We start from the raw sequence: 23680 nt of genomic DNA, 5'->3' as shown, positions 1-23680 counted from the left end.
GGTTTGTCATTGCCTTCGCCTGAGACTGAGAGCATGTGCTCAAGGTCACCCAGTGGGTTTCATGACTGAGCTAGGAATCAAACCCTGCTCTCCAGAGTCATACTCAAACCACTATGTCATGCTGGCTCTCAACCTCACAATACATTTGGGCATATAAATACCCTTCCTTGATTTCAGCATAAAGGTGGCCCTCAAATGCTGTTGAGCTAAATCATACAGTGCTATTGCTCCCGAACCACAGAATCTCCCTATCTATGCCACCATTTCATCTGCTCAAAGCAAGGCTGAGTAAAGATTGCAAAACCTGCAAACCACTCCATGGCCTTTTCCTTCAGAAAGGTTTCTGTAACTACCCCAAGCAAATTTTATTTAAATGCATTTCTGGCTGCAGTCCCAAGCAAACAATGTGCCTGTGACAAAAAAACAAAACATAATGAAATAATGGAAGTGATAATGAAACATTATCATCCTACAGCAGGAAGTCATATGAATGCACATGTATGCATATGTGAAGCCTCCCTGCCCCATGGATTGCTGCCATTTACACATCACTTGAGGGGGGAGCTTAGATGATCTCAACGTCCAAACCTGGGGCTAGCACTGCAATCTCCAAAGCTTCTTCACACATTAATTCCTAAATCCCCAAAGAGATTTACAGTCATCTTTTAATCTTTATTTTTTAAAATATATATGTAGAAAACTGCAGTGTTTTTTAGTTCAATAAAGATACTTCACTGATACAGTGACTGGCTGAAAATCTTAGATGACATTGGTAGCTGCTATTCCTTGTGATGTAGGGGTGGATGAATCTGTTACTTTCTGGTGAATCTTTCAGTTTTCCTTTCTCCACGTTCATTAAAAAAAAGTCTCACATTCTTCCCATCATGTTTATGAAGAATTTTACCAATTTTAGACAGTTCTTACAAAAGAAAAGAAAAACAAAACTCAGATTAATTCCTATCTCATTCCTGCATGTGTTAAATAGGTTTTGAAGACCTTCATTCTAGCACAAAGGGACAATGCTATTGTTGTTCTTAAGCAAGTATGCTTTTTCAGCACATATATATCAGTTGCTCCTTGGATTGCTAAGTATAAAGTGGTATACAAACTGTAACTGCATTTCACAAGGATACAACATTATTTTTTCATGCACCACATATGTGGGACCCATGGTGTGATTCACTGATTCTATGATTCTATGAATGCTACCCTTTCACCTGGATGAAAAAGTGTTGTCAGTAGCCACACAAAAGTGGAGTGGGATAAAATTATGTAATGTTCTATAGATGATTTTTGTCTATCACAACAGTGAGGTACATTCTGCATTGGTTTTGGCATTTATTACCTCAAATGATGAAGGGCAAAATCTGACAAAGTCACAATCCCACCATTGGTTGGCATCATGAAGCCCCGTTGACTTCAGTGAAGGAGGAGAAAGAATATGATAATGATACTGATGAGGACAGCAATTGTGGTGATTTGTCGTAATTAAAGGAAATAACAGTAAATTCACCAAAACAGAGATCACTTTCCCTAAATAAATCATAAAAACCTATAATGTAGTAGCTAGAGATCTAGACCTAGAAGACTCAGGTTCAAATTCAGATCAATCATGAATTGCCTTGGGTGATTTTTATCCATCTGCTTACTCTCAGCCTAGCCTAACCTTACAATGGTTCTATGGATTCACAGATACAGCTGTGTTAGTCTGCAGAATCAGTATGTAGAGAGATCTTGGAGCACCTTTGAGACTAAGTAAAGAAAGAAGTTGGCAGCATGAGCTTTCATAGACTTACGTAAGTATACTTATCCAAATACATCTGAGGAAATAGACATAAATCTACAAAACTCATGCTGCCAACTTCTTTCTTTAGTTAGTCTCAAAGGTGCTCCAAGATCTCTCTACATAAAGGTTCTATGAAGATTTATTTTGGACACGTTAACTATTTGCTGAATGCCAATGAAACTGAACAGACAATCAGTCCTGGCATGCATCTACACTGTAAAAATAATGCTGTTTAACACCATTGTAAGTACTGTAGTGCCATCCTATGGAATACTGGGGTTTCTAGTTTTACAAGGTTCTTAGCATTTTCTATTAAAGAGTGCTGGTGCTTCACAAAATTAGAAATCCCAGGATTCTGTAGGATGGTGCCATGGTAGTTAAAGTAGTGCCAAACTGTATTGTTTCTACAGTGTACATACACCCTATGCAAGGATAAGTAAGACAAAATAGAAGCAAGGATGAACAGTGGATGGATATGAACAAATGCAGTTACATTACCTGCTTTATTTCAATAACATTTCTTTCCCTAGTCCAATAAATCTACCCCATTTTGGTTTATGGGTATTAAAAATACCTTCACTTGGATCATATTTGCTATCAAAGAAACTCTTGTGGACTACAAGCACTCCTGGTGTGATACACAAAGTCAGTTCCTCCTTCATTGTGCTTTTAGAAATGATTTCCAGAAGGTAAAAATAGCCATGTGGTGCATTTACATGTCTGACATCATAATAAGCTGAACTAGATAGGCATTGACAAAATCCCTTGCATCCTATTCTTTGGGACATGTGACAGATCAAAAGCCACTGCATAGTGTGAAGACAGCCTGCAGAGAGACAGAAGGTGGAAGAAGAAATTCTAAGTTACATTGTAACATTTCCATTGAACAGCCAATTTAAGTAGCTGGCATTGTGCTGGGACGATAAGCTAATAGCATTTAGTTCAATAACATGGGCAGTGGAGGCAGCTCTGAGTCTAAAGAATCAGCCAAGAGGTCACGGGAACTTGAAAAGAGACTCCAGGAAGATGCAGTGAGAGATGCCAGGACAATCAAGTTGCTCTTATTGGGTAAATATATCTTATTTAATTTGTTAAATAGTTATGTCAGTCTTGAAATTATGTCAGTCTTGACATTACAGTTGTCCCTTCCAATTTGCGGGGGACCCCCCCCTCACAAATCTGGAATATTGCTAATATTAGAGCCCCATTGATTACAATGGGGCAGGGCTCCCTCGTGTGGCACTGCTGTTTGCTCCCCGGACACATGCAACATTATGTCCTTCCCGGCATGTTGTCCGCAAAAGACCAAGGGATGTGAATGGCAAGGATCCCCATAAATTGACATCAACTTGAAGGGAAATGTCCACAACAAAAAACAATTTTGTAGTACAAAACTAGTCTCTGAATTTGCTTGTTTTCTTTTCCCTCCTAATCTCCTTTTCTTTATTTTGTTATTTTTTGTTATAAGCCTGACGTCAGAGACAATCTTATTACTAATCTATTTAAATTTTCTTTGAACTCTTTTCATTTAAGGGTGCTATGTAATGATCATCATCACAACCATCACCAGGAACTTCTAGATTCAATCTGAAGGTCTATTTTTGTGTAAAATTTAATAGCAACTTTACAATACACTGCAGAGCATAATATATGCTAGGAATGCTCTAGTTTTGCAAGGATTATCCTGAGCTTCACAAAACAGATTATTATTACATAAGGGCCAGATGCCAGCATTGTTTCTTTTTCAATACACATACTAGTAGAAGCACCAATAAGAAAAGATCAGCACCTAGTGACTAAGAAGCCCTTGATATACTAAAGGAAAATGACTCACTGTATCTCTTCTAGCTCTGCATTAATGAATAGGAGCATTTAAATATATGCAGGGGTATTTTTTTTTAATGGTAACTTATTCAAAATGAAAAGAATCTACAAAAATTGAAGAGTCTAGTTCATCCTTCCATGAAGGAAATGCTTGCTCTGAGAAGGGATAAAATTCCCTCAGTCCTAAATTTCCTCCAAATTTCTCTTGCATTCTCATGCTTGGTTTGCAACATGTTGCAAGACTTTCTTTTTCCTAATTACAAAGGAAAGTGTGCATGTTTTCTTGCATTAAAAACTGTATTCAATTTTCCATTCTTTTTTCCCCCCCATTGAGTAAAGTTTGTTTGATAAAAGACATAGGATACAGAGCGGCTGTGCACACACCCTCATCCCCTAAGATAATGTAATAATAAATAGAGTACTACAACTAAAACTTCCTATTTATTTGGTTTAAAACTTGTTGTAAGAATGCAACACTGAATCATTCCTGTTTGGATCTCTAACATTGGCTCACTGTTTGCATTCTAGCTGAAAATTTAAATGACTTTAATATTAGAAATTTGAGAACTGAAGGAAAATGTCGTGGAGGGATTTTTAGTTGGGGAGACGGATATGTGTGTGTTTCTGTTGAGAATTACTACAGATGGCTTTCTGAGCCTTTGTTCCATGCCAAAACATTGTTTGTCCATGAGAAAGGGAAGTCTTCTGGGAGCAAAGGTCTTGAATGTTTCAGTGAAGATGAGCAACAGTGTTATCCTTCAGTATTCATATCTTTGGATGTCCCCATACCAATGTGTAAACAAATGTATATATTCGTGGGAAAATGTTCCAAAAATATTAGGGGGAAATTAATTGTAAAAGAATATACAAACACAGCACACACAAAGTGTGCACAAATTTCCATTCAAACTGCTTTTGGAGTTGAAAAACAATGTGGCAATTGGGTAAAATAAACTGAAGATTGGAAAAAGAGGAAAACTGAAATTGACAGATCAATCCATCCCTGTGCAAAGTTCTGTAATTCTATTACCTGGGTGAAACTTTTTGTTTTCATTGCTTTTTGGTCATATTTGGTAAGGTCAAAGCTGTAACTCATAAAGCCTCTCTACAGTGTGGATGCTTGCTTTGGGCCCATTTTGTTGTTGTTGTGTACCTCCCTATCATTTTTTACTTATGGCAGTTCTAAGGTGAACCTATCATAGAGTTTTCTTGGAAGGTTTCTTCAGAGTGCATATGGCATTGCCATCTTCTGAAGCTGAGAGAGTGTGACTTGTTTAAGGCAGTCTTGTATTATTTAATTATTTATTTCTCAGTACATTATGCAGTATTCTTATGGTACATTCATGTACTTGGACACAATTTGGGAATTACTATTCTAACTATTCCTGTAATTTAGCTTTGTGCTTCTTATGCAATGGACAAAACCTCATTTGGTTATTATTTTTACTGCGAACATTCAGCCTTTCCTGTACTTTGCATGGATATGAGTCTCTAGAGCCCTCTCAGCTCCATAGTAAAAACATTACATCCAAAGACATCAAAAAATTGGTTCTGGTTTATTCAGAAATGCATTTTAAAGCTACCGGAGACCAATTCTGAATTTGCAAGTCTCAAATGCAAAAGTCAGCTGTTGATAAAGTTGTCATCATTATGTGGATTTAGCAGATGGCTGTTTCTAGCAACTTTGCATAACCACCGACTAAATAAATCTTCCATATTTTCCTTTCTCTTACATTGTGGGTTTTAGAGAATGTTTTCCATATGCCTTGCTGTTTGTCATTATTCATTTGCTTGCATTAGGAACAAATTACACAGTACATGCAAATTCATGTAATAAATCTGTTACCTTGGTGTTTTTTTTTTTCGGAGGGAGTAACTAAATAAGAATGTAAAAACAAGCTCTGCAGGCTGACATTTTAATGAAGGAATGGCTGAGGCAGGTCCAACACACTGCTCTGGCTGACTTCTAGGGAATCCTAGGAATTGTAGTTTATTGTGGCATGAGACCTCACTGACAGAGAATCCCCTAGTGTTGAACAAGGGCAGTTAAACTGGTCTCAAACTGGATTATTTCTGCAGTATGTTTTGGACCATACCTAACCTTTTCACTAAATAGCCCTTCAACCCCTGCTCAGTGTTGCCAAATTATCTCTCAAACTATTCTCTCCTGGGTACTAAACGCATGTTTATCTTTGTAATCACAGACCAAGGAGTTTATCACACAGTAGGCATAGCACCCAAATCCTGTGGATAAACAGGGTTTAAATCCATGAATATTCCGCAAGACCAGGATTGTTTTCGGATGTTGTCAGGCGACTTTGGTATTAACATTAAGCCATGAAAAAAGAAGCAAACTTACACTGCTTTTTTAACTTTGGGGAAATCTCAAAGTTAAAAACTGGCACAATTTTGCCGCTTTTTGCATGGGTTAATGTTGGGCTAATGCCAAAGTTGCTTGATGTGTCTGAAAAATCACTTGCATCTGATGGGTTGTTATGATTTCCACCATGATTTAAGTGTCTTTCCCCACTGGGTTCCATTTTAATGATACAGAGGGGCCTTTGGTATTTGCTGGCATTTGGTTCCATGACCTCTCATGGATACCAAAATCCATGAATGCTTAAGTCCCATTATATACAATGGTATATTAAAAAGGTATCACTTATATCAAATGGCAAAATCAAAATTTGCTTTTTGGGAATTTTGGGGGAGAGGGAAATATTTTCATTCTGTGTATAGTAGAATCCGTGTATTCAGAATCTATGGATACAGAAGGCTAACTGTATTACTCATGTGACCAATACCTACATCTCTTATATGTTTACATTTTCTTTGTTTTCAGGAGCTGGAGAATCAGGGAAGAGCACTATTGTGAAACAAATGAAGTAGGTACATCAATATGCAAGCCACATTCTTAATGCAAACATACAAATTAGAATGCAAAATAGCAAGGATATACTTTGAACTAGATGCTTTGTTCAATACAGTACTGTGTGAATGGCCCAATCTACCCAGTCAATGATTACTTTTTTAAAAAAAAGATAAGTAAATAGATACAAATGTTCATAAAAAACAAATTATTAATTCACATTTTTTCTTAAAGGTTTTGCAGATATTTTTCTTGACATTGAAAATCATACATAATATTCACAAAATCAAAACATGTTTGTTTTTTACTTGATGGAAGGATTTTCCAGTGTATTAGGTTGGATACTATTTTGCATCCTAATATTATTATGCCTGTCCTATATTTTATGAGGGGCATGTTTATATTTTTAACAGGGGTATATACAGTTGGGCCTCCGTTTTCATGGGGGATCTGTTCCGGACCCCCCCCCCCCCCCAATTGAGATTTCTGCATATCCAAGCCCCATAGGCTTGAATGATGTACGTGTCCATGAGCGTGTGCAGGGCGTGCACTGCAGGAGCATGTCCCATTGTAAATAACGGAGGTTACTCCTCCGTGAGTATTCAAAGTCACAGATCCCAGATCCATGAGTTAGGAGGGGTGACTGTATTTTAACATAATTTCCCCTAGTTTAATAATAATTAGGGAATTTTGCAAATGGCTTACCTAATGGCACCTATTTTTCCACACAAAGCCACAATGCAGAGCTTGGAAAACTTGCTGTTTTGGACTATAGCTCCCATTTTGGACTACACCCCTCACTTCCACTCTCACCCTCAGCCACCCCTGGCAGCATGATCTGTGAATATGCTTGCTGGGATATTCTGGAGATTGGAATCCAGTAAATAACTTTCCCAAACTTTGCCACAACCAACTCAGGTAAGTTCTGCAAACTCATATCATGTAGTGTGATGGCTACTGTTAAATGGACAAGATCTAATGATGCAGTGTCTGTGGAACAGAATGGAGAATTGTTTGATGATTTGTGGGATTCTTCTTACAGATCACCAGCACCCTTTAAAAGCCTGTTGCTATACTCAGGGTACTTATGTCCATCTTTAACTTTAAAAAAAATTTTGGGGGAGGGGGTGTCTCCAAATTAGGTTTCAAATGTTTATTTAAAGTAAGTTATTTTCTTGTATTGATATTTATCCCAGTTCCACATATTCATCAAAGCCAATTCACATCTTTGGGCAAATTCAAAGGTACAGCTCAGTTTTATAGGGCTACTGCACGGGAATTATACCAGTGCCAATCCAAGATGTTTTGCTGCCTGAGGTGGAGCATTCATATTTATTTCCCAAGTAAATCATGTCTGCATAGTGTCTAAGGTCAGCCATATCAGTCTGGCATGGATGGCAGAGAATCTCACACATTTCTGTCTCTGGTAATTAAAACAGAACAATAATCATTGAGAAGGCTGTTTTGTGACACTCAAAATCTGCTACCTGAGGCAGTTATCTCACTCTTTCTAGTGGTATGACTCAGCACACATATATGAATACCACTCCATCAGGACATGGAGAGGGGATTAAGACCAAGTTATGAACTGGATAGTAGATGAAAGACTTCAAATGATTACTGATATCTTGGGGTTTTTTTATTAGCTGAATAAAATGAATATAAAAAACATTTGGATATATGATCCTGGAGCTTATCTAAGGATTTAATGAAGCTAACGATTCTTCTTGAAATGCAAAACAAAGTTTTTCTATTTTTTTTTTCTTTTTGAAGAAAAGCAGTATCTACTGACAGTGATTGCAATTCAAAATATTGTGTACTGTACTGTACTGTATGAATCTAGGAATAGTGTGCAAATAGGAAATAGATACAGGACAAAGTATAAGTGCCCAGGTGCTCTATATGTGGAAGAAGAACCCTAAATGCAGACTTATAAACATTACATTTACAACTGCAGAAGTGTACACAAAATTCCTGTTCCATGGATATCCAGCATATGGAGGAGGCAGTAGCTCTCTCTCTCTCTCTCATCCCAACATGCTTACCCCTGTTCATTGAGCCAAACATTGGCAAAAGCTTTATCCATACCTGCAGATGTACGTATGTAGACTCTCCATGCTGGCCTGACTCCTGCATAGTTGGAGTTTCTCCTGGTGCAGATAATCCATGATCCTATGGTTAGCATTTGGTCTAGTGTGTTGAACTGTAGGATGGGGTTAGGAGATGTTTTGACACTGCCCCACTGTAATCATAAATATGGAAGAGGGTATTGTGAATATTCCTAGTGATGGTTTCCCCAGATAGCCAGGGTATATTTCAAGTTGTTAGGGACCTGCCTCACCGATTCCAGTTTTATAGTCTGCTGCAAATTGTTTTCTTGGTGCTTCCTAGAATCATCCATAAAGATGGCTACACAGACCAGGAATGCAGAGAGTACAAATCTGTGGTTTATAGCAACACGCTACAATCTATTCTGGCTATTGTAAAGGCAATGTCCACCCTGGGGATTGAATATGGGAATCCAGAAAGAAAAGTAAGTATGTTGTCTCCCACAAACATATATTATTTCATCCTTGTGCCACTGTTGCCATGTCATCCATTTAGAATCCTGACTTGAGAGCCTCGGAATAATGTCTTAGTTGAACTCTAGTGTGGGAGAGTGAGAGAAATCCTCAGCCTCAGATCTACCAGCCATTCACAGCCACATTGTAAGCCAGGGCAGAGCAAGACGTTTTCCTGCCTGGGGCGAGGAATAAGGCAGCACACAGTGACAGTCATTCCCTATTCATAAAATGATAGGACTAGCAGTTGAATACTGGCAATGGGATATCATCCTCTGGAAGATCTGAGGGCAACAGAGACTTGGGGGGACTAGGAAAGCCTTACCCAGCTATATTTTCTAACAAAGGGGAAGGCTGGCAAAGTAGATTAGGAAGAACAGTTACACTCCCCTATCTGCCTGACGCAGTTTCTTCACACTGACTAATGTAGGGCTGGCCTTGACCATAAATCAAGTTACCACAGTAAAATGTATAGGAAATGAGTATAAATGCCATTCTTCTCAATAAACTCTTATGTTTGCCTCACTTTGTTTTGATGCCAGGCATCAAATACATTTGTGTATACACAGAAGTTTTGCACATGTTACACTGATTTTATGACTTGAAATGAAATCTAGAAAAAAGCATCACAATTAGCTTGCTGTAACAAATACAAAAACAAAACGGCAGTGGCATATTGCCCACTCCTCCTAAGGTGTATGCTAAGTTTATCAAACTCAATTACAAGCCTCATAATCAATCTGAAAGACCAATAAGTGATCTTGATAATGAGTCAGTAGACCCATTTAGTTCACATAACACCGTTTTATTGCAACACAATCTTGAGACAAAATGGCATTTGCCTTCAGATGAGATTGCTTTTGATTACCTCAGACAGATACAATCAGAACTGTTGTAAGGTGTAAGCCATACTAGCACATATAGTTCTAAAAATAACTGTTCTCTCTTGGAATCTAATTAAGTGTAGGTGATGGTTTGGTTCCCAGCAATTATGAAGAATACTGATTGAAATTTATATACACCAAGACTGGCACTGGCCTCTGACCAGATTGGAATGACCAGTTTGTACTATTCAAACAACACGTTTCTGGTGCATTTTCTGTCTACTCTAGTAAGTGTCACATTTTTCATAGCCTTGGCGCGTTACAGACCATCCAAAATGGGCGGTCTGCCAGCATCATCATTTGCGGCGGTGAGGAGCCCCAGCGGCCAAACCGTGAGGCTCCTCGGCGCCGCAAAAAAGAAGCCCCAAAATGGCACTTCTTCTTGCGGTGTGCTAATGATGCTGCAAGGCACCAATGGCGCACTCGCAACATCATTAGCACCATGTGACATGCAGACACTTAGCGTCCGCTACGTCAAGATGGCGGTGCCCGTGTAGAAAGGGCTCCGCCATTTTGTACGCACTGAGCACGTACTAGGGTTAGGGGCGTCTGTAAGGGACGCCCCTTCCTAACCCTAGTACGCGTTCGGCACGTACTTTACGACCATTTGTAACAGGCCCTTATTAGTGTAGAACATGAGGTTTGTTTTGGAGAGCTTTTAAATTTTTTTAAATATCTCCAATGTGACATATATATATATATATATATATATATATATATATATATATGAGAGCTATCTCTACATCAGAAGTAACAAATCACCAGGAACAGATGATATTCCAACTGAACTGCTACAATCCACACAGACAGAATCAATACTAGTGATAGCTAAAATATACGAACAAATATGAAAAACAAAATAATGGCTAACAAGCTGGAAACAACCATAGCATTAAATTCCCACACAAACAAAATTATGTTGAAAATTGCACAAACTTACATGGAGAAGTATAACAAACATTTCACTGCATAGATCACAAAAGGCTATGTATGAGTTTTAAAGACATGGGGAATACAACCTAGACAATGAGGAAATTAAAATAGTTAAAGAGTTTCTGTACCTTGGATCAAACATTGATCAGAATGGAGATGGCAGTCAAGAAATCAGAAGAAGACAAGGTCTGGGAAGGGCAGCTATGAAAGAACTAAAAAAAACAACCTAAAGGGTAAAGATATACAACTAACTAAAATTAGAATTGTCCAAACTGTTGTTGTATTCCTCATCACGCCATGACAGGTAAAGCAGTGTCAAACTGCATTAATTCTGCAGTGTGGCAGCAGCTAATATTCCAATAATAATAAGTAGAAATCTTCCAGGCTCCTTTTATATTATGTGCAGGTTAGGAACTGAGAGAGTGGTGTCTAGTGCACATAAAGAGGTGTAGAGCATAGAGTTCCATTTAATTTCTCACTTTGAGCCCTCATATGTTCTGGAAAAGCCATGAAGAGAACCCATAGCAAAGGTCAATGCCTGAATATAACCTATCATTTCTACTTACAGTCTATCTCAGTCATTATAAATTTCAGTTCTGTGCAATTTCTCTGACATATTTTTTACAGAATTGCAGGGACCTATCTCACTCTAGGTAGTTTTGCTCCAAAGTCAGTGTTTTATCACAGTGAATTTGATCTTATAAATGTGATAAAGATGCATGCCTGTAGTTATGGAAGTGCAATGTGACAATAATACTCCTTTTACATGGTTTTAAAAAGCATTCTTCAAGGACTCGTATATTTCACCTTCAGCCTATACAAGAAGAGTAGGTCAATAATACTTCCCCACTACAAATACAAGGGTCATGTTGACATAGAGCCTGGAGGTCTTTAGATTCCCTACTTTCTAACTTCAAACATGTCTCCAGCTGGGAGTTAAATGGGAAACTGAGGCTGACATAAATCCAGGTGGAATGGGTAAAACATATTTTTCAGTACGTACACTCAAAGCATTTTATTAGTATATAAAAAAAATTAAAAATCAGATCAAGAGCCCTGTTAGGATGCATTTTGGTCTACTTTTATAATGCTGAATTTACCACACAATTCACACATGGCGAATCCAGGGGTTTAGCAAACTATTTCTTGGAGTAGGAGAAACAACATTTATTTATTTTTCATTTTAATCTGTCCAAAGTAGAAAAATAAATAGATAAAATGATAGGTAAAATAAGCCATAGACATCATGTACAAATGATGAACATAGGTAAAATCTAATATGCTTAGGCTTTGATTGGGTGATTCCCAGATTTTATCTGGCCTAGAAATCATTTTAAAACCAGCTGTTAAACTTTATTGCTATGTTATGCATTCCCATAAATTACTTATCATTTTTACTGTAAATTTTGTCTGGTTTATGTCTGACTGTACTAGCTTTAAAAAAAAAAGATCCAAGTCATATGGGTAGCTGAATAACAAAATATCTATTAATAATATGGTATATGAGGATGTATGATGATGGTGATGGTGATTCTTTCTCATGTAAAAATTAAGCATCATCCAGAAGCTATATCATCCAATAGATGAAAACAAAAGATGGGGTTCATTAAAAACAATTTCATTTTAGGAAGATGAAAGGCAGCTCTTTGCTATAGCAGGTTCCATGGAGGATGGCACCATGCCTCCTGAATTAGCTGAAATAATCAAACGACTGTGGAAGGACCCAGGAATCCAGGCCTGTTTTGAAAGAGCATCAGAGTACCAACTCAATGATTCAGCTGCATAGTAAGTGACAAGTTTACAATTATACATTGCTATCCCAAAATATCTTTGTGACTATTGATACATTTTAAATACCTGATGCTTTCCACAGTAGTGAAACTGAATACTAAACCAATAACATACAACTTTGCTTCTGCCATTTGCCCTTCCTTTGAGTGCAGGATTCATTATCACAAACAGCCAACAGAAGTGATTGAGGGTGTGTCTACACTGTAGAAACAATACAGTTTGATAGCATTTTAACTGCCATGGCTCTTGGGAATCTTGGGATCTGTAGGTTGGTGAAGCAGCAGCACTCTTTTGCAGAGAAGACTAAAGAATGTGTAAAACTACAAATCTCAGGATTCCATAGGATGGAGCAACAGCACTTAAAGTGGTGTCAAACTGCATTGTTTCTACATTGTAGATGCATCCTAAATCTGGAACAGATCTGCAGATATGTCCATTGGGGGAGGGGGAGGGGGAGGGGAGGGAGAATACAACATTTTCATTGCTATGACCCTTTTCTAGGGAAACCTCTGCCTGCCATTTGCATGGTCAGAGGGTTAGCTCAATGTTTTGGAATTTTCTTCAGACAAAGTCACCTAAATTTTAAAAGACTACAGCTATATTATATTTATCACTTAAAACTAAACTATTTAAATCCTGTTAAAATAATGCTGATCATAGCACGTGTGCAATATTGAATAAAGGCTTTAATAAAAAGCCAAGTTTGGGCTTGGCACTGGAATGATATCTGACTTAACCACCAATTGGGCCTCCAAGAGGAGGGTATACCACCTGCAGTGCTACACTGGAGAAGGCTGGCTTTCATGTTGAGCAACATGTATTGGGAGAGAGACTTTTGGATCTCCAGTAACATTACTTCCAAGCTATACATTTACTTCTTTGGGCTGGGGGGGTGCAACCCCATCTATGGCTGGTAGGTTTCTCAGTTTCCAGAGACAAGAACTGTCAGTCCACAGATTGCCACAATTCAGCTTTTGTTTTCTGGTCCGACATACTGCCCTTTGCAACATCATGGCACTAGTTCAATACTTTCACCCCAAGTTCCTAATGACCTTCCTTAGAGGCTTCCTATAGACACAAAAGAACATGGCAGACAACATGGAACACTGTTGCACTATGTTTCAAGATAGCCATATTTTAGACTATTAGAATGAGTGAAGAGGAGGACATGTGTGTTCGTTTATAAAGCCTGTCTTAAGAAGACAAAGAAAGAATTCTGTAGTAAAGTGCAGTTTTGAAGTGTCGCAGGAAGGAAATATTTTTTAATTTTTTTGATAGGAATGAGAATGTATGTGTTTGTAGGCTGCATCAACGATAGTAGTAGTGTTGAAAGTTTCTGAATAAGGAGAAATGTCATTTATTAGTCCTGTTTCTTCATTTGGAAGAGAGAGAGAGAAGGTACATGTTACTCCATGAACAGGGGGGAAAACACCCTGAATGTGTTCAGAAGCAATTCTTATTACTTAATGCTCTTTCTGCTATTATTTCTGCTTCAGAATTCTCCTCCTTGTATTCACAGATGATCTTGAGCTGCTCATTTACATGTTGTGCCTCAGTGTTCTTCAAGTGCAAAGTATGAATAAATGGTATAGACACAAAACAGCGCATTTATGTGTATTAATTCATTTGACTCTTCCAGAGAAATATCTCACTTTTTTGTCATCTGGAATAATCCACTTGCAAGCAATTTTGTTTCTTGCTTTCTTTTTGTGGCTGTTTTGCATGGAAAGTGTGTTGGCATTCCCTTATCCACCAGTCATACCCTGGACTGGCAGACTTTGATCCAGCCTCACCCACTCATGCTTAGCTAGTGTGTCCCTTTTTTTTTTTTTTTTTCATCTCGGAAAATGTTGGCAGTTACACAATTTCTAATTGCTCTCTGATTTCTGTAGTTATCTCAATGATCTGGACAGGCTGACTGCCCCTGGCTATGTCCCAAATGAGCAAGATGTCCTTCGTTCGCGTGTGAAGACAACTGGGATTATTGAGACTCAGTTTTCCTTCAAGGACTTGCACTTTCGGTATGGAAATTGTTCTTTCTGAACCTAAGGGATCTGCAGGCAGTTTGAGATGTGAGGTGCAGTGCCTTAGCTTTCAGACTGCTGGGTCTAAAACTGTGAACTGTTTTAAAATTAGTTGGAGGCTTTGATATAGTCATGAATACAACTAGAAACTCAAGCCACACCCCAAACCAATATTCTACTGGAGTGACATGGGGGTCTTCCAGTAGTGTTGGCTTCGGTACAGCATTAAACAAATCCAGCTATGTTCTCTTTTCAGCTGTAGGCTATTAGCTGGTAGTTCCAGTGTCAGTGAGGCAGTGAGCACATTCCATATTTAACTGCAAACCTTAAAGGTGATGAACCTCATTACCCAAAATAGGTATAGCACCTTGAATGGTTCCTTAAACAGGAAATGTGTTGCCCCATTTAATTGGAGCCACCTACCTCCATTACTTGTCCTGTTTACCTCTACTGAGGACAGCACAGAAAGGGAGTATTCAAAGGAGTAGTCCAGAGTCCGTCCAAAGGTCACACGATAATAGTCAGTCACAGCAAAGAGCAAAGGCCGGAGCATAGTCCCAAGGCAAGTCCAGAGGTCAGATACCAGGAGTCGTAAATCAGATAGCAAGGAACAACCAAGCTGCAAAACAGATTGTCATCTGCAAAGAATCTCAGCAGCTAGAGTTTTTTCAAAGGCCTCCACATCTCTCAGCTGAAACCTGTTAGCTCTCCTCTTGGTTTCTAGCCTGGAAGAACTCCTCAAAGACTCCTTGACCAGTCTTTGCTCCACAGGTCCCAGCACCTGCAGCCTAGAGTCTATAGAGTCCATTTCTCCCTCTGTAGCTACCTGAAATGCAGTTTCCTGAGCTGCAACTTCCTGAGCCTCCTTTGGGACTGCAGATCCAGGCAACCCCAGATCTGCCTCTGTCTCAGCCTCCTTCATGTCTTCAGAGTCTGAGTCTTCTGACTGTGCCTCTAAGTCAGGCCCAGGGCAGTCCATCACATTGCTTTTGGCTTCCATGAAGTTGAAAGAGAAATTAGAAGTATTAAGCAAACAAGGAGAACAGGAGCTGTATTTAGCTGTGTGGTCTCAGTCTAAAATCTTTAGTTGATGACAGCTATTTGGCTTCCTACAGCTGTGCTGTAGAAATTATTTTAAGTAGCCATGATGACCTATTCGTCACTTCACATGCACACAAGTGAGTTCCTCTAAATTCACCTGAAAAACTTGGTGTGAAATCTGTAATAGCATGAAGGAAATTGTTCAGTCCATATCATCATCTGTACACAGACAGTTAACATGTTGAAGAAGCTAGTATATAGAACAGATTCAATCAGTTTTATTATATTACTGCATAATAGAAGAAAGTACCCTAGGTCAAAAGTGGACACCAATGGCATTCATGCTGTTTTTTGGCCTTCAGTTTCCATCAGACCTAGCCAGCATAGACAATGGTAAGGGATTATGGGAGACACAACCTGGAAAGCCACAGTTGTACACCACTGCTCTAGACCTTTATTTATATGCATAAATCCATTCATATTCATATTGGTAAAATGACACACACATCCACTGCTGGGGTCAAAAGGATTCACTGTTAAAACAATATTACTAGGTGAAAAGTAATATAAAGAATCAAAAATAGCCAACCCTACAGAGAACCAAAACTGCAGGATCATGATTAGTCTTAGGCAGAGCTTACTATTGGTTTGCAGTATCATAAAAGGATAGTAAATTGTTAACTATTTGATTTGTTATTATTTTATTTCTACTTCCAGGAATGGAAAGAGGTACGTATGTGACTTTTGGCCTCAAGTGTTAATGTAACTTGGCTATATTTGGATAGTTACACTTTGATGGGGTGAGGATAGCACCTGCTAAGGAAACAAAACGTATCAGAACTTCCCTGCTAAACTAAGATTGCATAAATTAAAGGAATAAAAAATTAAATAAATGATTGTCAGTATGAAAGCAGTGCATGCAATTAAACAAAAAACCACACGCACAAAGAGCCAAACCTAATGATAAATAAGTTATATTAAGTAATTGTGGCCTATGTTTAAAATGTGTGTTTAAAAGAAAAGTTTTCAAGCACTGGTGAAGACATGTAAAGTATGAGATAACTAAACATCTTGGGGTAAGGAGTGCCACATAATCTCTTGAATATCGACACAAATCATGCCTCAAGTCAATAGCCTATGCATTGGAAGTTGGAAGCCGACTTCTAAAAATGGCCACCGAACTGGCTTAGACAATCCAGGCTGCATCCAGAATAGACCCGGGCAGCAATTCAGTGACGATTTATGTGAGATAGGAATTGGCTGCTTCCTGAATTAGCACTGAATTCAGGAAAAGTAAGACACTCTTTTAACTCCATGCGATAGGATCCTTAGAATGTTACTTTAAGTAACATAAATGCAGTGAAAAGCTGAAGGCAAACATAGCTAAATAGTTAGTAGGAATGGAGCTTGGAAATTTTATTTTTCAGCTACGACTCTAAAACCCCCACAGGTCAACTTTAAAAAAAAAGAATATTCCCAGGTTCTAGATAGGATGATGCTCTGAGACCTAGAGCATCATCTTGCTACTGCTCAGTTATGGGTGGTTTAAGCATGCCATTTGATGAAGTACATTTCTGGGGATATGGATAATTTGATAACTTTTTCTCCCTGCTAGGTGAGATTATGTGAGGTTTTGTGCAGCTTTCAGCAATTTTCACACTTTGAGGCATAGACAACATTGTTTGCCTACCGTGGGTATGGCATGATGAGAAACATGTTGACTTTAGGCCATAATTTAATGTTTCCAAATCTAATATTTAAAAAGTGGTTCTTGTTGTTAACCACTTAGGCAAATCAGACTATATTTGTAAAATGCTTTGCATGTTATTTGCACTATTAGGTAAGCAAATGTCAAAGACCTGACACACTGCTTTACCAGATTTGCAGGTCAGTTTGACTTTTGTTCCAACAGGCCCTGTTTTTCCATGGAAGGTTTCTCCTTTCATTTCCTGGCAAATCACTGTTCAATTATTGTCACTGTTTTTGATATTTTGTTTTATCTCTAAAATAACAGTAATCAACCTACACCTAAAATGTTTCCTACTGCTGTAGGATTTGCAGTGGGGATGGAGGTGCAAAGCCACTTTTTCTTTAAAACAGGTTGCACACTCCCTGTTTGCCTACCTTATATGTGATAGAACTGAAAGCAATTTCTCCTATGAATGAAACACATGGGCCATGCATAACTTGCTTTGAGGAGAAAGTGCCTTTTCTTTACTGTTACTACTAGGATAGGAAATTCTGAAGTGGTAGCAGGAAGCTGGGGGCTGCAAAAATGAATAAATAGTGTCCATGTTCCCACCGATTTGTTGATCTCCTTTTCCCACTCACTATTATGTTGTAATAAATAAAGATAAAAGTAGCATAAATAATGATAGCAGCAGTGACAGTAGGCAGTGCAGATTGTATTTTAAGACATTTTTGAGACATTAAAACTAGCCTGTACTCTATGATGGTAATGATGGTCTAACCATACTTCACTCTGCCATTTTGTATTTTTGGGGCACAATTGCAGCTGTCACCCTCACTTTCCTCTTCATACCTTACAGGAAATCAAAGAAGGTGACAGGTGCTGCTGGTGGTTTGCACCTTGATGTGCCACAACCTCACTTCTCCAGAGTTTAGAAAATTTAAATACTTAAACACTTAAGAGTCTGAACAATATCTTACAAAACAGGAAAGATGACACTGCAGCAACTGCCGTCATACTGTCTGGCTGCATCTGCTCAGACGCTTGGAGCTAACACCACCTCTGCTTAACTGAGTTGAACATTTTAATACTTCCTCCTTTCCAAAAGACATATGAACAAAGGAATTGTGGAGGGTTCTGATATTATCAGAGACAGCCATTTTTCATCATAGAAGGGCTGTAAAATTGAACAGCACCTGAGAGCATCATTTCATTCTAAATGACAGAAAATTCAAGGACATTTAGCATTTATATATAACCTTTTTTGGGTGTACATAATGATTCACATACTATGGTCAGGATGCTACATCAGAACATAGTCTTGCACATGCAGTCCTGCATCCCTCCTCACCCAGATGCTGTCAAGGTGCTTACTAGTGAGAATGGAAGGAAAGTGGTAGATGATTTGGAGCATGATGTAGCAGCTGGACTAGTGGACGGGGGGGGGGGGTATATGGATGTAGTGCACTTTCTTTACTTTCCCTTGGAGAGTCAGAGTAGCTATATCTTCATGGTCTCAGTTGGCTCCCCACTGCTTTTCCAGCAGTATGCACAATCAGGCTCTCCTGGAGCCTGACAGTTACTATTGGGGGGGAAAGCAGAATTGGGGGACAAAGCAAAGGGGGCAGAGAATAGCCTTCTGTGTCCCATCCAAAAAGACACATACACACATGTAAGCTGTACTTGCAATGGGAAAGATGTACCTGCAATGCTGGCCATTGTTTCCCAGTAGAGAAGAGGAAACTATGTGTCCTTTCTAATGTAGTTGGACTGTTTCCTCCAGGATTTCTCACCATTATCAATGGTGATAACCACTTGCTAAGTCTACTTATTGCAAATAAATTATTGTGGATGTGTGATATCCTTACACATTGTCCCTGGAACGCACAGTCACAACCATGGATTTCTACAGTTATATTTCATGTATTAGTTAAAGTGGGCTGTAATCTATAAAACCACATTCTAATGTGTTGTGCCACCCAATTTTTTTTTCTATCTAGTATATTACCCTAGAATCAATGTTAGAGACTTTAATATTAACTGTTTTGTCATCATAAATGGGGATAGATAATTTCCAGAGTTTTCTCCTAACCGTGAAGAAAATGTGTATTCTTGGTATTCATACATCCATAAAATGTTTCAGGAAATTATTCTTGCAGAAATACAGATTATTTGGGATGTGATGTATCTTTGGAGAAGTAAGCATGTATGATTTTGGTGCAAGACTGCTGTTTTCTATACACGCACACAAACACACTATCTTGCACAATAAAAATTTTGTGGCCTTTTTTGTGTAATGCTGCTGGTTTTGCACATGAGTATGTGTAGAAAACAGCAGCTTTTCTAGTCACTTGGCTACTTTGAAATGGTATATGGGTTTTGATGCAATTCTCATTAAAAAAAGTCCACATCTATGGATAAGAATTTCATATTTTTGGATGTGTAAATAATGGGTGAAAACTACACAGAATCCTTGGCACTAAGGGGCTGGACAGATTGGCAGATTGGTTGCCTTGGATGGAGACCATGGCAACCAAACACCATGGCCTCCGGGAGACCTAAAAAGAACCCGCTCCCTGGTGCATTGTTTTTAGGCCACACACAGGGTACCATTAGCACACTCATGTGCCATGATGACATCCGTGTGGCACAGCACTGTTTGGGCACTGTGCCACATGGACGTCATCATGGTATGTCCATATGGACAGGCGCAGCACATGATGGTGGCCAGGGTGCACAGTAGGGTTGCTGATCATGTAAATGCTCAGCCCCCGTGCAACCCTAGTTCAGGCCCAGGCCGGCACAAAGCACCCGCCTGTACAGGCCCTATATTATTCTTTCCAGCTGGATTTCCTTAGAAACCCATTTTCTCAGTGAAATTTTTTTCCTCCATTACCAATATATATATACCACACTACATTTCTGAGAAAAAAGAAGCATAACAGGTTTTTAAAAAGAAAAGACACACAAATGCAACACATTTTATATTTTAATTAATTAGCACCAGGGATACCGCCAGAGGATGTGTGTCTTATTCATTTGTTTCATCCTCTAGGATGTTTGATGTTGGAGGACAACGATCTGAGAGGAAGAAGTGGATTCACTGCTTTGAAGGAGTTACTTGCATCATATTTTGTGCAGCCCTTAGTGCCTATGACATGGTCCTGGTCGAAGATGAAGAAGTGGTGAGTCAGAACAGCAGAAAGCTAGAAAGAAAAGGGCTTGCTAGACTATGAAAAGGATTTACAGTATTTTTGGATGGTTTATTGTGCTCATTATTCATAGTTTGTGCTTTGATAACCTCAAAGAGGTTAAATCACTGTACAAGTATTTCTACTGCCTTGATAGGAAAAAAGTACATCAGAGTCAGAATGACAGATGGTAATGGGATATAATAGCCACCTTTTCTCCACTTTAACAGAACAGGATGCATGAAAGCCTCCACCTCTTCAACAGCATCTGTAACCACAAGTACTTTAATACCACCTCTATTGTACTGTTTCTAAATAAGAAAGATCTGTTCCAAGATAAGATAACCAAAGTCCATCTCAGTGTCTGCTTTCCAGAATACGATGGTAAGTGTTTTGTTTGTTTTTTCACTTGGGATGGGGGGCTTAGGAGTTACTGTTTCTCAGTTACTCAGAGCGAACCTAGCTCTGCCATTCATTTGGCTGACACTGGTAAGAATTTGGAAAAAAATACTTTTTGTTCTATAATTCCTATAATCCTCCAAACTACAAGATGGCTGGAGGATTCTGAGTGCTGCTGCCATATTCAGCTTTTTAGATAAGCCTCCAAATTTATAAGTACAAATTTGCCCAGTCTCTAAGGCATTGCTATATTCCAATCAAAGGCCTGTTACAGACTGTTTCGAGGTATGCTGTTTAAATGATGCATGCATCCTAAGAATCCGGAAGCTGCACCAAAGCTGCACTCCAGTGCTTAGGAATGGAGTATGGCTTTGGCGCGACCTCTGGACTCTTAGGACCCATGCATCATTTAAACAGCATACCTCCAAAGAGACCCGAAGCAGCTTTATTTTGGCAGTCTGTAGCAGGCCTAAGTACCTATAACACAGCTTTTCTGGCTTCTATTCGAATCAAAGTTTTAGTGCATATGCCCCATTCTACATTCTGCAACCTGGCTGAGGTGTGAATGATGGCTGGAACAACAGTTCAGAAGTCTGGAAACATAATCTAGAACCTTGGCATGTTATATGGAGAAGTAAAGATTGGTCACAAATTTTCTTGTCCTTGGTGAAAATGATTAACCATATGAAAACTTTTGCATTTAATGACTTTTTAATAAAGAGTTTATTGCACAAAAACCCCTGTTTTTTCCACAAAATCATCCATCCCCCCCCCCCCCCGCAAGAAGACATTGTATTTTTCCAAGGGAAAAAAACTATTTTCTATGCAAAATCATCTTGTTTTGCCAAAACTAAAACCATTTATTTTGGGGAGGGAGGTTGCAAAAATGAAATTTTCACCAAAAAGCCCTGAAAAATAAATAAATAAATAAATAAATAAATAAATAAATAAATAAATAAAGGTTTGAAAATGATCACAGTCTTGTTCAAAAAGAGGGAAATTAGACATTGTGTTGTAGAATGAAATACATGTAGATTTATAGCACTAGTCTTAAGGCTCTCTGGCCCTAAAAGTCTGCTTCATCAAGAAATCTATTTGAAGAATGATTTGAAAACTTGGGCACTAATTTTCCAGATGCCAGGCATGATTGGCAAAGGATGAGAACATAAAAAGTGTCTTCTGTGGAGCAGGAAGAGGAAATAAATTTATGTGACATTCTGTGATATGGGTGAAAGCCATGATCAAAAAATGAAACAGCAACATTGTTCACTAATAGTAAATAATTGGTACCCAGAAAGATACATTTTCTTATTTTTCCTTTTTTGGGGCAGGAGAAATAGGTTTAGTAACAGAGTTTAAAAAAATACATAGGAAAATTGCATACAATGTGCTGAAAAAATGTATACATTTGTGATCAAAAATGCAGGGGAAAGTGTTTCACAACCCAGGATAGAAACAGGGCAGAATGATACTGATAGTAAGAACCTGAGAAAGTCAGTATGAATGAGACTGAGAGATTTTCACATGCTTATATTACACATTTTCATGGCTATGCTTTAAAGAAGATTAGATTTTTGGAAAGGGATGTGACTATTATTGATTAATACTATTTCTTAATAATTGTCCATTAATAATTCTCCTTGCACTTGATATGACAACTGAATTGCTTTCAAATGAGTGTATGAAGCCTTTTAAATATATGCTGGAGGGTTCATATATGAAATTGTTGTTATTATGGCAGTTGTTGTTGTAATATGACAAAAGAAAGGCCTTTTTAAAAAAAACATTAAAAGCTCAATGTACTTGATGGATAATTTTTTGCCCTTTTTTGTCTTTTGCCAACTAGGGACAAACACCTTTGAAGATGCAGGAAATTACATTAAGAGCCAGTTCTTAGACCTGAATCTACGAAAAGAGGATAAGGAGATATATGCCCACATGACATGCGCTACAGACACCCAGAATGTTAAGTTTGTCTTTGATGCCGTGACAGACATTATAATCAAAGAGAATCTGAAGGACTGTGGACTCTTCTAGCTCTTTCCCCCCATGCCCCTTTCACTCTATTATTTCTCTTTCCCACGTCTTTCTCTTTCCCATGGTATTTGTTCCATGTGTAGGCTATTTCCGGTTGGAGTCACTATGATATGCATAGTTTCTTGAAAGACAGTCTCACTGAACCCAAGAGTTCTTGAACAGAAATAACCATGCATAGAAGTGAGCAGTAAAAATGGGGAAATGGTGGTGGGGGAATATGAATGTGGAAACTAGAAGTCAATGCATTGTTTAATTTAGCCAAGTTTGGCAAGGTAATTTAAAAGGAGGCATCATGCCATTTTTTATTCTCTTTTGGCAATGTAATCTTCCACATTTATTGAAGATCAGGTTTGCTGAACATTTTGATTTTTCAGTCTCCTTCACTAATGGCCTTCTCTCATCCTAACCCCAATATCTGAAATAACATTTAAGCCTTGGATTGCCAAGGGGTTCTGGTGGAAGCACAAATCACACCCTCCCTTCCAGCTAGGGTTGCCAGTTTTTTCAAACTGCAGTACAGGTCAGCCCTCTCTGTTATGAGGCCAACTCAGGACTAGCCAGTACCCATATAAAGCCTACCTCAGGTCCTGTGAGAGGAGGACCTCTTGCCACAGTTTCAGGTGCTCACAAGATTAGAGCTCTCATGGGCA

The 23680-nt window shown here is 38.6% G+C and overlaps 1 protein-coding gene across 1 annotated transcript; it reads left to right on the top strand.

Moving 5' to 3' along the window:
• The first annotated feature begins 2736 nt into the window (after positions 1–2736).
• On the top strand, positions 2737–23080 carry GNAT3 (G protein subunit alpha transducin 3). The gene is made up of 8 exons (XM_089526874.1): positions 2737–2854; positions 6453–6495; positions 8871–9012; positions 12485–12642; positions 14541–14669; positions 20459–20588; positions 20825–20978; positions 22840–23080. Exons 1-8 carry the CDS (start codon positions 2737–2739, stop codon positions 23028–23030), a joined length of 1065 nt encoding a protein of 354 aa, XP_089383000.1. The 3' UTR covers positions 23031–23080.
• Positions 23081–23680: the final 600 nt, after the last annotated feature.

This window comes from Sceloporus occidentalis, unplaced genomic scaffold (assembly GCF_023333645.1).
Source record: "Sceloporus occidentalis isolate IW3139 unplaced genomic scaffold, rSceOcc1.0.p SCAF_5, whole genome shotgun sequence".
In the NCBI taxonomy this organism is placed as follows: domain Eukaryota; kingdom Metazoa; phylum Chordata; class Lepidosauria; order Squamata; family Phrynosomatidae; genus Sceloporus; species Sceloporus occidentalis.
The sequence above is the reverse complement of the archived record's forward strand: the minus strand, read 5'-3'. Positions and strand labels throughout refer to the sequence as shown.

Coding starts and splice junctions, on each gene's coding strand:
- GNAT3 (XM_089526874.1), top strand. CDS start 2,737: ATGGGCAGTGGAGGCAGCTCTGAGTCTAAAGAATCAGCCAAGAGGTCA. Junction 9,013..12,484: donor ATGGGAATCCAGAAAGAAAA/GTAAGTATGTTG, acceptor ATTTCATTTTAG/GAAGATGAAAGGCAGCTCTT. Junction 12,643..14,540: donor CTCAATGATTCAGCTGCATA/GTAAGTGACAAG, acceptor TGATTTCTGTAG/TTATCTCAATGATCTGGACA.